Raw genomic sequence first — 14800 nt, forward strand, 5'->3', positions numbered from 1 at the left:
CAGACACTCCATAAATTTAGGAGACGATGATGGCGAATCTTTTATTTTTGCCATAGGAAGCGCCCACATTATGGTTAGATGCCAAGAGATTTTACCAGGGAATAAGGACTCGGTTTTCTTACCTCTTTGTAGCAATCAAAAATAGAATTTTGATTTCATGATAATGATGAGTGGTGCTCAAATTGTTCAGCGAAGGGAGAGGTGAGGAAGACGATGCGAACCAGACCACATCGAGTTCATCTGAGCAAAGTGCTAGTCACGTTACAAACTCAATTCAAGCGTAGATAAAGAATCACTTCAGGTTTGAACTATAATAATGCCAGGAAAAGAATGGTCATCCCAAAACCTTCCCATCTTGCAGCAGATTGACTTCCCTCTCTTTCTGTTTTGATGCACTGACCAATTTGACTTTCATTCCTTAGTGGGCCACCATTATGTGCGTGCGTATGTTAGGGGGAGAGAGAGAGAGAGAGAGAGAGAGAGAGAGAGGATCTATCAGAAAAGCTCATCAAATTCTGCACGAGTGACTAACAAAAGAACGTGAGAGGAGCACAGGCATATTCAAGCCTCGCCAAGGAGTTGCAAAGCGAGAAATACAACTGCCCGCGAAAGACAGGTTTTTCTTTTTTTTGTTTCCTAAGTACAGTCTCATAATAGATAAAGCAAAATCAGAAATGGAGTTAAGAAAAGAGTGGATAACACAATGATGATGATTGTAATTAGAGATCGCAATGACGCCAATAAAAGGGTACCCATACACCAGATGCTCCCTGAGGACCTGAGTCTTGTTAGTCGAGACGAGGAATGACCCAACAAAAGCAGCTGCTCACCGGTAGAACGAACAAAGATCAAAAGGAGATACAGGCAGGTCGGAAAGCTTGTTACATCTCTTTACACCTAGTCTCAATCACAATATTGAGCAGGCTTTTTGTGCTTTGCTCTTCTTTTTCTTCTGTTTTGGTGGTTGAAGCACAACCCTTATGGCCGCGTCAAAGACAGCCTTCACGTTCTGCACTCAAGATAGGACTTCATCCATTAAGAAGACTGTCATCTTTAAAAGCACAATTAGTCATTATGAAATATCTCATTAAAGAATATCATCTATTACCTGTTGTGTTTTTGAACTGCATTCAATGTATGCAGGCGCTCCAATCAGCTTCCTTAATTCCTCTCCCTAGAAGTAATAATAAGGTTCAGATATGAATAGAAGAATCATAGGAAACGATAGAACTATTCATTTGGCTTAAAATGAATAATGAGCAAAGATGAGGACCTGCTGGGTTGTAATAGGCACTGCACCAGGATGGTCTATAAAGAACTGCTTATCATCTCGCAAGTCTGGATCAATTAACATTAGTATTCAATACGTTTAGATCCAGGAAGAACACAGCGTCTGCATCTTCAATGCATGTTCACTAAACGGAGGGTATATAAAAAGGGAACCAAAAGAGTGAATATATTCAAGTCAACTCCAATAGTTAAACTGTAAACAGTGCTATGTAGTTCAACTATCAATAGTTGGCCATCACATCTTCCAACTTGCAAATGGAGCGCATATGACAAACATATATAGGTTAACACAAGGAATCACTAAAATGTCGTCGAGAAAAAGGCAGGAAAGAAGCTAAATGCCAATTAAATAGAGATATTACCCAGCTTTGTTCCCACGAGAATTATTGGCACACCAGGTGCATAATGCTTTAATTCTGGAATCCACTGGAAATAATAAGGGATAACATATCAGCTCACAAAATCATGTAGAAAAGAAACAAAACCAAAAGCTCGTTAGACACTATTAGGTTCTCCCACCTTCTTAGAAACATTTTCATAGCTGGCCTTGCTTATGAGAGAGAAAGCAAGTATGAAAACATCTGCTCCACGGTAACTTAGAGGTCTTAATCTGTTATAATCCTCTTGTCCTGTTCAACAGAATGAAAAAAATCAAAGTATATTAGAAAGCCAAATCAATTGGCAGAATCATGAAAGACGAAAGAAGCAGAAATTACCAGCAGTATCCCACAATCCCAAATTGACAGTACTTCCATTAACCACCACATTTGCACTAAAATTGTCAAACACCGTTGGCACATAGTCCTGTTACCATCATTCGGTTGCAAAATCATGAGATAATGTCCAAGTGTCTAATAAAGAACCCATTGACATCCAGCCACTCAAGCACACAAAAATTTCTAAAGAAGCAGACTTAAAATTTCTAAAGAAGCCACTTAATAGATCATTTCCCGCATTAAGCTCATTAGAAACGTAAGAAAAATGCATAATCACATTTACTGAAAATCAACGACTGGAACCATATAATCAATAGAACGAGAAAAAGACAATGTAAATCCCTCAGCTCTATAAACACTAGATACATTTACATAATCAAGCCCCAAAACTCTCAGCAATCATACCAAGTACTACGGTTGCAGTCTAGCAGACAACACGATGGCGGGCACATGATATTAGTGACAGGAGCGTAACCTACAAACTGATGCCAGCAGGGTATGATGTGCACAATTGGGATAATATCTCCAACCTTTCAGTAGACATAGCATAAAAAGAGCAATAATGACGGATAACAGCATTTCCCCATTATTTAACAAACGAGGGAACAGAATGCATCAAATGTCGTTTGTTACATTTCCAAATTGAGCAGCTAGCAGCACACAAAGAAAATAAGGGCCACAGCATGTAGATGTGAACTCCAGGACATCTATGATCCGCATCAGCATTCCAGGCAATGCACTACAGATACAATATCTAAGCCTCGAAGATCTGCTCTCGAATAAGGTGAGGAAAGAGAGAGAAACGAACGTTACCAAAAAAAAAAAAAAAAACGAGACTTTCCTTCACAATGATTTGCTGCTCCCTGAAAGGTAAAAAAACTTAACACAAGCCTCACAGAAAATTCGCGACGAGTCAAAGCAGATCATCCCGAAAAAATCCCACACAATCCAATCATTTCCACCGCCAAGAAGCAAATTTCGCAAGAAACGCAACACGGCAAGAAGAAGAAGGCAATCGAAAGCACTCACCGTGGGGAAAGTGTTGCTGGTATAAGAAATCAACAGGCAGGTTTTACCGACGGCACCGTCGCCGACGGTGACGCACTTGATGAACCTCGACGCGCTCATTTCCCCCTCCTCCTCGTCCTCCTCCTCCCCCCACTTCACGCCTTCAGATCTTCCCTCGAGCCGGAGACCCGATCACAACGCCAATGCCGCCGAAGCCGCTGCCGCCGCCGCCGCCGCCCAGCCGAGCCGATTCAACCGCGCATCTGGCACGCCGCGAGCACGGATCCGGAGGAACGCAAGAAGGAACCAGATCTCAGAGAAAAACAAGAAGAAGAATGAAGGAGAGCGAAGGGAACCTAGAAAGACGGAGACTCAAACCCTAGCGAGAAAAGAGCGATTCGGGAGGGGGGGGGATCGATCGAGACGAGGAAGGAAGGCGATGGAAATGCGGATCGAGATTTGGGGATTTGCAGAAGATCGGGGCGAAGAGAGAGAGAGAGAAAGTGGAGAGAGAAGAATACCATTTCTGAATCGGAAGAAGCTCCGGGAAATTAGTGCCGTTGAAGCGTTCGTGGGAGGGGAGCGAGCGAACCCAATCTTCTTCTTCTTCTTCTTCTTCGCCAAGGGAAACCGAACTCCTTCCTCCCCCCAAAAAAAATCCAATTTCCGAGTTTTTGGTCCCCGTGTTCGCTATTTATTTATGTTCGAGATTTTCTACCCCCACACCTCTTTTGATTTTTTCTTTTTTGGATTTTTACCCCCCCTTTTTTTAATTTTATTTTGTTTTTTTTTTTTTGGGTGGGGGGGGACAGATTTCGAGTTTTGAATTTGAGCTGTACCCCCCCTTGTTTTTTTGGCGACCTTTCTTTTTGTTTCGGGGCTTCGGATTAAAACGAATTGGAATCGAACGTTTGAGTCCAGCGTCCAGCTCAGCCTCGCCTCGTGGCCCAAGAATAGAAACCAGTCATATCCCCATCCCCATCCCATGGCGCGGGCGGTCATTTTCGTCTCTCTCCTTTTTTTTCTTTTTTCTCTCGAAAATTTCACCGTGAGAAGAATACCGGACATTTTGGCAGAATCCGAAACTTAATGTCGGGTTTCGGATTTCGATTTCCAAACCGACATGTTCTGAAACCGATATATGTCATGCAGCGTGTGGCGATGATGACGTGAAAAAAGATATTGAGGGTAACAATGTTTCAAAATGGGTCTACATTTCAATTCGTAGAAATAGATTTTTCAAAGAATTTGAAAGCAAGCCAACTAGAGATCGATTGTCCTCTTCTTCTTCTTCTTCTTCTTTTCTATTTTTGAATGGAAGTGGGTTTAGGGGAAAACTACCGTGGGTCGGGCTCAGATATATGCACGTGGAACCCATCACCATCTTTTGATTCCACTATAATTTCAGGCCCATGAACTTTCCGTTCAACCCGATGGATTCAGTTAGGCCCCGAGACCAAACAACAGCAACAGTAGAGCAGAGGGAGAGACATTGACATCTTTATTTCTGTTGACGATCCCAGTCTGTCTGAAGTACAAAACCCTCGCTATCAATAAGATTTCACCAATTCAATCTTAGGTCGACAGAATGAAGAAGGTGTGAACAATTGCAACACTGGCTTTACCACACTACTACATAAAAACTACGCATACATCTACTGACAAAAGAATCGAAAGTATCTCGGGGACGCCGAAAGCTCCCCGCATCTGTATCTCAAGACTTGCAGAATGCGCGGAGTGTTTCATCGAGGGCCTTCCTGTCGTAGTCGCCCGTGAAGACGCAGTTACCAAGAGGCCCTTTTAGAAGGATGAGTCTCAGCAGCCCGTCTGCTACCTTCTTGTCGACCTGCACTTCCAAACGCGTGTTAACGCCCACAAGACGAGACGGATTTTCAAACTCAAATAGGATCACGTGGATAGAACTCTCTTACCGCCATAACAGACTTGAACTTCTCCACGGTCAGGGTTTCAGGAGGGAGAGTCGGCAACTTAGCCTGCTTCAGAATCTTGTCAACTCGGGTCACAATCGATTCATCAATCCAACCGAGCCGGTAGGACATATCAACAGCCATAACCTGAAGTTCAGAGACTCAATTTAGCATTATAGGACACACACACAGGCTAAGCAACTTTGGTAAAAACAAAGAGAAAAAGTATGGAGGACATACAATGCCGGCAGCGACAGCTTCTCCGTGCAGCCATTGACCATAGCCAAAACTGGTCTCAATAGCCTGAAATAACAGAAGTACATACTAAAATGTAAACAGAAAAGGTTGGATGTAAAAGAATAAAACAGACCTGTTGTGACAGTATTGCCCTAAACAAGTCTTTTATTATGTACATATGTGTGGAACCATTTAACTTCACTCTCCATTACATCTTTGGTTAGGGTAAGCTACAGTTTTGCACGAGCACGAGTCTCTGATCTGGTATACACATAAGAAAGCAAATGTAGAGAGGCTTTTCGGAAAGTTAAACTAGATGCTTTGCTAATTACAATCTGTATGAGAACCTAGATGAGAAGATGATTGAATATGCATTGTGCTACAGATTGCATCACAAGAAAATGCTGCAAGGAAAACTCATTATTCGAAATTGCAGCATTAATGCCTGGGTTAATTAACAGATGCACCAGCACCGCGTTCCTTTTGTGAAGGTTGCTTAGCACTAACTTGTGTCATTCTATAACAGCCTTACATAATTATGCTTACCCCTCCATGTCTTGTTAGAGAAATAAGTTTATAATATGCCTAGAAGTTGGAGAAAATCCCAAATTTCATACTCACAACAGAAGCCCAAATGGATATGCCAGGGCCAAGAAAATGAATTGACAAGCTATATGACCAAACGCCAATTGCATAGGCATGAAACTCACATGGCCAAACGTGTGTCCCAAGTTCAATGTTGCCCTCAATCCACTTTCTTTTTCGTCTAAGGACACAACCTCAGCCTTATTTTCACAGGAACGCTTTATAGCATATGCTAGTGCCGATGGATCCCTGTGATGAAGCAACTCATCAACTTTTTGCACAAGAGCAGCCAAGGATCCCGGCAAATATTGATATTACCTGGCCATTAAGGCATGCATATTCTTTTCCTGCCACTCGAAAAATTCAGCGTCCCTAATAAGCCCATACTTAATAACCTCAGCAAGGCCTGATGCTAATTCCCTATCTGGCAAGGTGTTGAGAGTGTCAGTGTCTATAAGCACACACTGTGGTTGGTAGAAGGCACCGATCAAATTCTTCCCGAGGCGGTGATTTACGCCTGTCTTCCCCCCAACAGAAGAATCCACCTGGGGCAGAAATAAAACAAGGACGATCCATCAGGGCGACAGCACAAGAGAAAAGGAATAAAGAGCCAAGTTGATGATAAAGAATTCAGTAGCTCTGAGTGACGAGAGACCTGAGACATAACCGTCGTGGGAATCTGAATGAAGTTAACACCACGGAGGAACGAAGCAGCAGCATACCCACACAGGTCACCAATCACACCACCACCGAGGGCGACAAACGTGCATCGGCGGTCCAAACGCGACTCAATTGCTTTATCAAAGACTTTCATCATGGTGTCCTGATCAAAACAAACCTCTCGCGTCACTCAGAAGCCCGTTCCACCAGGCGGGTAAGCGATGGAAACCCTGAATAGAAAGCTTCTAGAGACTTACAATGTCCTTGTACTTCTCACCATCCGGTAAGATCACATGATCGACGGAAACATTCGGGTTTCCCTTGGTTAAGGCATTGACAACTTTATCCAAGTAAATTGGCGCCACGGTGTCGTTAGTCACCACAAGAACCCTCTTCCCATGAACATGCCTATTGCAAAGCAAGCAAAGATACATTTTTTTTCAATCAAAGGAATCCGAAAGCAGCTCTAGAGCTAACCAGCCATTTGAAGTTCAGGGGGACACCAGTAAATTCAATTTCAATCCCGGACCATCCCATTCAATCAGATCAAGCTCCATTCGATCGACTTCGCAATTAAAAACATCGTAATCAAACTCCCTCCGTAGACTCTATTTTTCATCGAATTCAAATGACACGAGATAGGATAGAAGATGACCTCTGCAGGAGCTCGGGCCGGTCAAGGAGTCCGGACCCGATGTAAATCGGGTAGCTCCGGCTGCCCAGGTCGACCTCGACGATGGTGGGGGCCTTGGAGCCGGCCTCGCTCGCGGACTTGTCCATAACCGGGGTCGCGCTCGCCCGGACCCTGAATCTCGCGGCGCCCGCGCCCGCGCTCACGGAGCACGCGCCGCCGCCGCTCCGCCTCAGCAGCCGAGCGCCGCCCGCGGGAGAGCGGAAGGACAGCGTCTCCGGCCGGAGGAACGCGTCGGGGGAGGAGGCGGCGGCGGGCTTCGGGGAGACGGAGAGGCGGAAGGCGTTCGCGGTGGAGGCCATGGGATGCGGATCGGGTCGGGCAGCGTCAGAGGGAGAGGTTGCGGGGTTTGGTGAGGGGAAGGGACATTGATGTGCATGCTTGGTGCGTGTGTGTGGGGGAAGAAGAAGAAGGAGAAGCAGAGGAGCTGGTGGTGGATGTGGGGTTAGGTGGGGGAGGATTCTTCGTTTTTGGAAATCTTGTTGGGAACTAATCAATGCAAATTTTTTTTTTAAATTTTACCTGCTAGTTTTGTTTTAGGAAAATGACATAAACAGTATCTGAACTTTGATCAAATATGCAATTCGATTCCCGAACTTTTAATTTGTTCAATGGAGTTCATAAACTTTATCCCAATGTTCAATATGATCCATGAACTTTTGATTTGTTTAATGTCATCTCTGAACTTTTGGTACATGTTCAATTCAGTCCTTGAACTATATGAAAATATTTAATGTAGTCTCTAAACTTGAATTAATGGAAAGGACTGCATTGAACATTTTCATATAGTTTAGGGATTGAATTGAACACGTACCAAAAGTTAAGAAATGACATTGAAAAAATTAAAAGTTCGGGGACCTCATTGAACATTAATCTAAAGTTCATGGACTATATTGAATAAATTAAAAGTTAAGGAATCAACTTGCACATTAGGCTAATGTTTAGGGATTGTTTGTGTTATTATCCCTTTTGTATTTTGGGGAAAATAAAAATTAGTTTGTGAGACGTGAGAAAATAATTTATGGAGCTATTTATTTATTCATTATCCCTGCTTCCCAATTGCAATTTGGCCATTCAAGGGGGTGGGCAACCGGGCCGAGCCTAACCGAACCGAACCGAACCAAGCTCGCCTTACATGACGACCGATTCGGTGCTCGGGTAAAGAATCCGAACCAGCCTTGGCCGATTTGGTGGCCGGGTCAATGTCAAGCATAGGTTTCACGGTCGATTCTTGAATAGAATTGTCAAAACTAGGTCCCACGAGTCTCATGATTGAGGATTTTTGTCAAAAAAAAAAAGACATTACACATGATAGAGCAATTGAATAAAAAAATGAAATAGAAAGAAAGCCGATTTCTGCTTCGGCCCTAGAATCCCGAAGAGGCTGGTTCCAGGGTCGATCGGTTTGGTCCTTGATTTTAAAAATTCGAGAACCAGTTCCGATAGGATAGGTTTCAAGGTTTCGAGTCCAGAACTTACGCACCCGTAGTGCCCAATTGAAGCGAATTTTGGATTGGATAGTCAAAGACACATGAATTCGAAAGGAAAAAAAAAAACATGGGTGGCATTGCTCATCTTCCAAATCTTAATTTGAGCGCGTGCTTGTTGGCGTTCGGGATCCTCTCCAGGTTTGAAGGTTCGACGATGACCATAAAATCGATGGAAGCTGGTTGGATTGTCTGAGGAAGACTCGTTCACCGTAAAGTCAACCCATTTTGTGGTTGGTAAGGCTGAACACACAAAGCCTGTCTGATGGACTCCTTTTCTCCTTGTTTTTTTTTGTTGTTTTTTTCTCTTTCCTTTTTAGAAAATACGTAATTAAGCGGAAAAGCGAGTAATAAGCAATCAAGACCAATCTCAGGACTCTCGAGTCAAAGCCACCACAAGCCTAGGGATGCTCCACTGCCTTGGTATCCCTAGCCTAAGAAGACATTCGAACACAGCGTAAAGAAGACCTTGAATCCATCCTTTGCCGCAACCATGTTTAGCAAGGACCATGCGGTCGGTTTGCACTTAGCGAGGAGGCTTTGACTACTGTTGCTGTTGTAGTTTGTTTCCTGAACTATTATGTTAAACAGTGCAGCAAGCGTGTGTCCCGTTCTAGGAACCACACCATGGTGTCAGGTTCCAAACATTACAGTGAAAAGCTCTCGGAGATGAGAAGAACCTGGGAATAAAAGCCAAAAGAAGGGACAGGAGGGATGAAGAAGCATGAGTAAAGCATTCATAAGCAATTGCTCGTACGGTTCTTGGGAGAATTTTCTCTTCTGGCTCAAATGTGGGAGCTGCCTTTTGCTCTCGCAACAGATGCATTTTACTTTATTTCGTACTATATACGGCTTTTCTCTTGCGGTTAGATGGGGGCATCGTAGTTACCATGACCATTATTTTCATAAAAATTCTCAATAGACAATCGATATGTAATGAACCATCTTGATAGGTAATACTTGGAAAAGTGATGGGTTCGACGTGATCTAGCATTTCCAACTACGAAAGACCACATCAACCCCAAACTATTTCCATCACCAAGCCAGTTTTTGGACCTACTATATAGATCAGGAAAGGAAAAAACATTATTGAGAGAATGTTTAGGTCTTTGTGTCATGCACGGTAAGGTAAGCTAACCCTTTAACTAGCTCAAGCAGCTGTAGATACAGCTCCGTGTCTCTCGATTTGACGATTTCAGCAGAAGTTGCCTCAATGGCTTGGGAAGCGACAATCATCTGCGATTCCAACTTCTCAACCTCCTTTTTGGTTTTCTCAGTCCTCAGGTAGTCAGCCATGGTCAGCTCTACCTTCCTTAGTTGCTCCCGGCATCCTAAGACCAATACAAATAAAATGACATGAAGTCAGTCGCATAGATAGACCAGAAAAGGAAAAATATCCATTGTGTGCTCAATCTGCAGAGTGTTATTTCTTGTCCATGAAAGGATAGTAGCTAGCAGAAGAGAAAAATATTACAGGAAACCCATACGCAGTTACACATCTTTAAAATCATAAAAGTTTTCGATGGTCAAACTGTTTCCGAGAAGCCACTTGTTAGCACATCGGAGATTCATGTCAATTTCCTGACAGCTAAATCGTCTTGTTGGGGACGTGTCAGGTACTAGCAATAAATATTCAAGAGCAACAGAAAGACATACACAAGATAGATCATCGAAATAAATAGCTACCTTGACCTCCTTGTACAGCTTCCTTTCCCAAGTGTATAATTTCTTAGCAGTAGAACAGTGACTACTATACACAGACCTTCCATTGCCAAAGTTCTAGCACTCGTCTTGCAACATTTGATTTTGGACTGGTCCATCCCCATGTCCACAACGAGGGACTCAGATTGCGGATATATATGCAGTTGAAAGTGACAAAAAGAGAACTGCTCTGGCCCAGAAAAAGCAAACTAGCAAAACAGTGTCATGCTTCATTTTACTTTCACTATCTTATCCCAAGGTTTCTTGCACATGAAAGCGAAATATATTCAAATCGGTTTTTTTACGGATCTGTAAAAAATAATTAATAAAAAAATGAAGAAAAAGAAAAGAAGGCTTTGGCAAGAAAAAGCAGGGTTGAAACTTCCAACGCCAATGACACTTCAGCACCATCACCAGCAGCATCCAGAAAATACTCATCAAGCTCTTTAAATATCGTCATCAGATCTTTCCCACTATTCCTAGACACCACCATTGCAAGATCACTGTTGCTGTCCTTTGAAGCTTGTAAAAGGAAGACCCGTTCACCATAAAGTCAACCCATTTTGTGGTTGCAAAGGCAACACAGCATATCTGATAGACTGATACCCATGTCTCAACCGTCGACTTGTGGTTTTTTTTTTTTTGGAATACATGTAACTAGTATCTAAGTGAAAATTGAGTAATGTTTTCGCTATTGTTGCTGTTTTTTGTTTTTTATATAGTGTATATCCACCGACAGTCCATCTATCGAGCTGAATCGATGAATTTAGCCAGATATAATATGAAGCGTGTTTAAATTGACCATATACCTTTTAGTTAATCTCAATCTTATGGCAGAGTATATATCAAAATATTTGAAACTTTTACAAATATACATGCTTAGACTTCTTTTCTTTTGCCTTTTCTTTAACTTTTTAGGAAAAAAAAAAGACTTACAAACATATATGATCTTTTCTTTTGGCCAACACAAACACACGACATTTTTTTTCTGGCCAAGAAACACATTATTGAAGTGCAAAGTGCAAATCATTGGCAACATACATAGGACCTTATCTAAGTTAGGTGATGACCCTTTTTTTCCTTTTCACACAACGGGGCTCTCTCTCTCTCTGAATTAGCACTCTAGGCAAATCTCAGGACTTTCTAATCAAAGACAACACAAGACTGGGATGCTCCACTTCCTTGGTATCCCTAGCCATGATGTCTATGAACCTCTCAAACAAGGAGTCCAAGATTTGACCTCCAAAGTGGCTTGTGATCATGGATTCATTTACTGCCCTTATGGCCTTTGCCATCATCTCAGCTGTCTTCCTCCTGTCATACTTGTGCCCTCCATTCACACCATCCCATGGAGCTGCAATGATCTCTAGCCTGTGAAGTGTGAAGGACCCTTCTCTCTCTATCTCTGCCCTCACATCCTCCACATAGGGCTCATAGTATGGTGTGTTGTAGCTGTCCAGCTTCTCTTCCTCTATCAATCCCTGCGTTTTTTGAACAATTTTCTCTTTTTAGTAACATTTTCCCTGTAAATTGATTAAGGGATATCACTAGAAGACCAGCTAAGCAACATGTTTTCCATGTGAAAGAATTACATGGTTTCTAGCCTGCTAACTCCATTCTAGTGGATTATCAGATGATGCCAGTCCGATGACTAATCATCTGATCTTAAGAGCTACAATCTAGCCTAGCTCTAGAAGACTGCCAGCTTTCGTGATTTCAAAGCATCCATTAGTCAAATGGTGACAAATAGCAATTCCAGCAACTTAGAGCTCACTAGAGAAAGTTAAGTTAATAAATTGCACGGTTCAAAGGTTACTTTATTCAATTCAAGTAGCCAAGTGACAGGTCTTGCAAAAATTTGCAAGTTATACTCCAAGACTGATGTGAGGACTTGCCAAAACTGACCTCCTCCCCTAGAGATCCAGATGCACATGGGCTAGGCAAAATTGATTAATAACTTCGACTTCAATAAAAGCTTGTGAGACCGAGCCTTGCATATGCAGTGGCTAGAACACATGGATGGGGAGAAATATTTTTGGAGCAACATGTACCTGTGAGACCAAATCCTGAAATGCTAGTCCTAAGTAGTCCCAAAGCAGACAACTTTCATCTGGAGACGGGTCTGTCGTCCTCCGGCCCCTGTAAGTCAGGACCATGTGTCCTCCGGGGGCTATTTCTTCTGATCGCGACTCAAGAAATGAAGAGAAGTCCCTCCTGAATTGGTTCGAATAAGCTTCGACAATTCCCGGTGGACTTGTCCTAGAAATATAAATTTTCCCTTTATTTACCAGCGCTTTGTTAGATGGGTCACTCAGCTCCACAGGTACCTGCAGAAGGGAATTTCAGGTCAGAATTCTTCCCATTGAACTTTTCACTCCTTTTGCCTTATCAAGCTTAGAACCATTAAAAGTTATTAAATTCCGATGGAATGCTCATACAGAAAGCTCAAGACTTTGAACGGTTATAGGTTAAAAGTACAATGATCATATAGTCGAGGGAGGTAAAATTCGATTTTCTTTTAAAAAGGGGTGAGTGCTGACCTGGGAGAGCCAATGCAGGCTTGAGGAAGATTGCACGAAGTGCAGGCTCTTCGCAGGGAAAAGCCTCCCATAGAAGGAACCTGGAACTCCAGTGATGTAACATGGCCCGAAGTCCTGGCCATTCTCTTCCCTCATCCTCTTCTGGAACTTTGGAAGGGAGTTGAAGACCGTGTTGAAGTCATTGGAAGGGAGGTCGTTAAGGAACACACAGAACTGTGGCGGCGAGCGTCCGAGTTGGCGGCATGTGTTGTGGATGATGCTCATGCTTTCAGAGATCGCCAACAGAGTGTTTGGCCCGGAAGAGCAGCCGAGATCAGCGATTGTGATGGTAGCAGGAAGTTTCTTGGTACAGAAATCTAGTAGAGCCGTGTGCAACACCGGCATTGTCCTGGAAAGATATGTGGTCTAGAGAAGAAACAAAATCTTCAGTTTACTTAGGGGAAACATAGTATTAAACGAGAGGTCAAATCTCAATATCAGTGTTCAATGAATTGGGTGATGATTTACACATGCAAGAGTCTTCTCGATAGCACAATAGTGTTTTTTGGCCATTTAATAAAAGATTGATCTTGTGTGGAATTAAAGCTTAGTACTTTGCAGTTGAAGTTTGTTTATGGCCTCAGCTTGTTTGTCAAAAACTAAATTTATCAGGAGGTTGTAGAATCTCTGCTTCATATTATCCTATAGCGAACTTTGCCTTGGCACCATTCTCTATTAGAAGTCTCTTATGAGCTTCTACAAGCACTTTTCAAGCTGCATTAAGGCCTCTAATAAGTTTGAGGTTTGATTCTCATCACTGGAGACTGATATTAACTGAAAAATCTACTGAGGGATTGACATAATGGGATTGCAGACGTTGTGCAAGAAAACTATGGCATCATATTAGAGAGATTATGTTGCTCGTCTTCAACTTCAATAGCATTTGCTGCTATTGAAGAAGAGAAGAAAATATGGAGATAAATTACTTCTGTAATCACATCTCTGTGAGTCAACTCATGGCTTTGACTTACACGAATATCTGTTTAATAGCTACTCCAACCCGAAGTACTAAGCACCCTCCTACAAAAGACGCTGTTCTAGACGATCATTTAAGTTAACTCTAATTTAATTCAAGAACGTTAATTAATGAAATTACAATTTTAAAGAGAAGTCATGATAATCAGGAACGTGTACCTGTATTTTGGAGTTCTCGGCATAGCTCTCTTCTCCGCAGCCACCATTCATACTCAGAATCTGCCCAGTTCCCATGCTCTGTCCCTCCATCGCTCTCTGCAGATCAAAACCTGCCTATATTTTCGTGGGACTAGACAATTTGTGTTCGTACTAATCCATAAATAATATCTACAAGTGTTTAATACTCACATGAACTTACCTCTACTACTAATGACGAGAAACAAGATGAATAGCTTGACTTATCTGCTTGTCTTTCACGGAGAAGTAGCTGGATTCTTAGCTGTTGTTCTTGTGGGACACATCCTTTCTGGTGAAAATTAATCCTTTTCCGATGATCTCTACTTCCGCGGTTTTTTTTTTTTGTTGGTCGGTCCTACTCTATCTCTCACTCACGATACACACTCAGACTTGCACCCCACCTCTTGCAGGGCGTGGGCATCGAAACCCACATCTTAAACTACGCGGCCCTACTCCTACTTTCTGCGAAGGTGGGGATTCGAACTCCCCACCTCCCCCTTCTCAAGTGAGAATGGTGGCCACTGGGGTAAACCCCAAGTGGTTTACTTCCGCGGTTTGACTGTTATTTTCGGTGCTTTTGAAGCAGTTCCTTAATAGCAAAACAAATTATTTATGCCTACCCACAAATATTCCAGGTTGCATAAAGAGAAAGATTCCCTTGTTATGAATTGTCCTATGTGTGATACAGTGATACTTATTCCTTCCTAAGATCTCTCTTTAAAAATGTCATTTTATATCTTAACACTTCGTGAGTTTTTGGTCTTCA

At 42.5% G+C, this 14800-nt stretch overlaps 3 protein-coding genes and 1 long non-coding RNA gene across 5 annotated transcripts; 1 reads left to right on the plus strand and 3 right to left on the minus strand.

Moving 5' to 3' along the window:
* Positions 1 to 493: 493 nt before the first annotated feature.
* LOC115683638 (rac-like GTP-binding protein RHO1) lies at positions 494 to 3692 on the minus strand. Of its 2 annotated transcripts, none has more exons than XM_030608195.2 (8): positions 3536 to 3692; positions 3036 to 3277; positions 2007 to 2094; positions 1810 to 1919; positions 1653 to 1716; positions 1274 to 1338; positions 1109 to 1174; positions 494 to 1009 (listed from the first exon to the last, which is right to left on the minus strand). In XM_030608195.2, the coding sequence occupies exons 2-8, from the start codon at positions 3132 to 3134 to the stop codon at positions 908 to 910; spliced, it is 594 nt and encodes a 197-aa protein (XP_030464055.1). In that variant the 5' UTR covers positions 3135 to 3277; positions 3536 to 3692; the 3' UTR covers positions 494 to 907. The 2 variants fall into 2 exon arrangements, with proteins under 2 accessions (XP_030464055.1, XP_056176288.1); XM_056320313.1 differs by having other exon boundaries at positions 494 to 1026.
* Positions 3693 to 4494: 802 nt separating this feature from the next.
* Positions 4495 to 7542, minus strand: LOC115683637 (3-dehydroquinate synthase, chloroplastic). The gene is made up of 8 exons (XM_030608194.2): positions 7080 to 7542; positions 6682 to 6832; positions 6420 to 6587; positions 6083 to 6309; positions 5890 to 6013; positions 5183 to 5245; positions 4946 to 5089; positions 4495 to 4860 (listed from the first exon to the last, which is right to left on the minus strand). Exons 1-8 carry the CDS (start codon positions 7415 to 7417, stop codon positions 4729 to 4731), a joined length of 1347 nt encoding a protein of 448 aa, XP_030464054.2. The 5' UTR covers positions 7418 to 7542; the 3' UTR covers positions 4495 to 4728.
* Positions 7543 to 11415: 3873 nt separating this feature from the next.
* LOC115683655 (probable methyltransferase TCM_000168) lies at positions 11416 to 14363 on the minus strand. The gene is made up of 5 exons (XM_056320312.1): positions 14216 to 14363; positions 14017 to 14126; positions 12844 to 13248; positions 12355 to 12630; positions 11416 to 11784 (listed from the first exon to the last, which is right to left on the minus strand). Exons 2-5 carry the CDS (start codon positions 14104 to 14106, stop codon positions 11437 to 11439), a joined length of 1119 nt encoding a protein of 372 aa, XP_056176287.1. The 5' UTR covers positions 14107 to 14126; positions 14216 to 14363; the 3' UTR covers positions 11416 to 11436.
* LOC130140599 (uncharacterized) lies at positions 11643 to 13432 on the plus strand. Its single transcript, XR_008818595.1, has 2 exons — positions 11643 to 12649; positions 12862 to 13432. It is a non-coding gene; the product is annotated as an uncharacterized LOC130140599 (long non-coding RNA).
* Positions 14364 to 14800: the final 437 nt, after the last annotated feature.

This window comes from Syzygium oleosum, unplaced genomic scaffold (assembly GCF_021117445.2).
Source record: "Syzygium oleosum isolate NSW1041296 unplaced genomic scaffold, Sole_v2.1 Sole_v2.20, whole genome shotgun sequence".
In the NCBI taxonomy this organism is placed as follows: Eukaryota; Viridiplantae; Streptophyta; class Magnoliopsida; order Myrtales; family Myrtaceae; genus Syzygium; species Syzygium oleosum.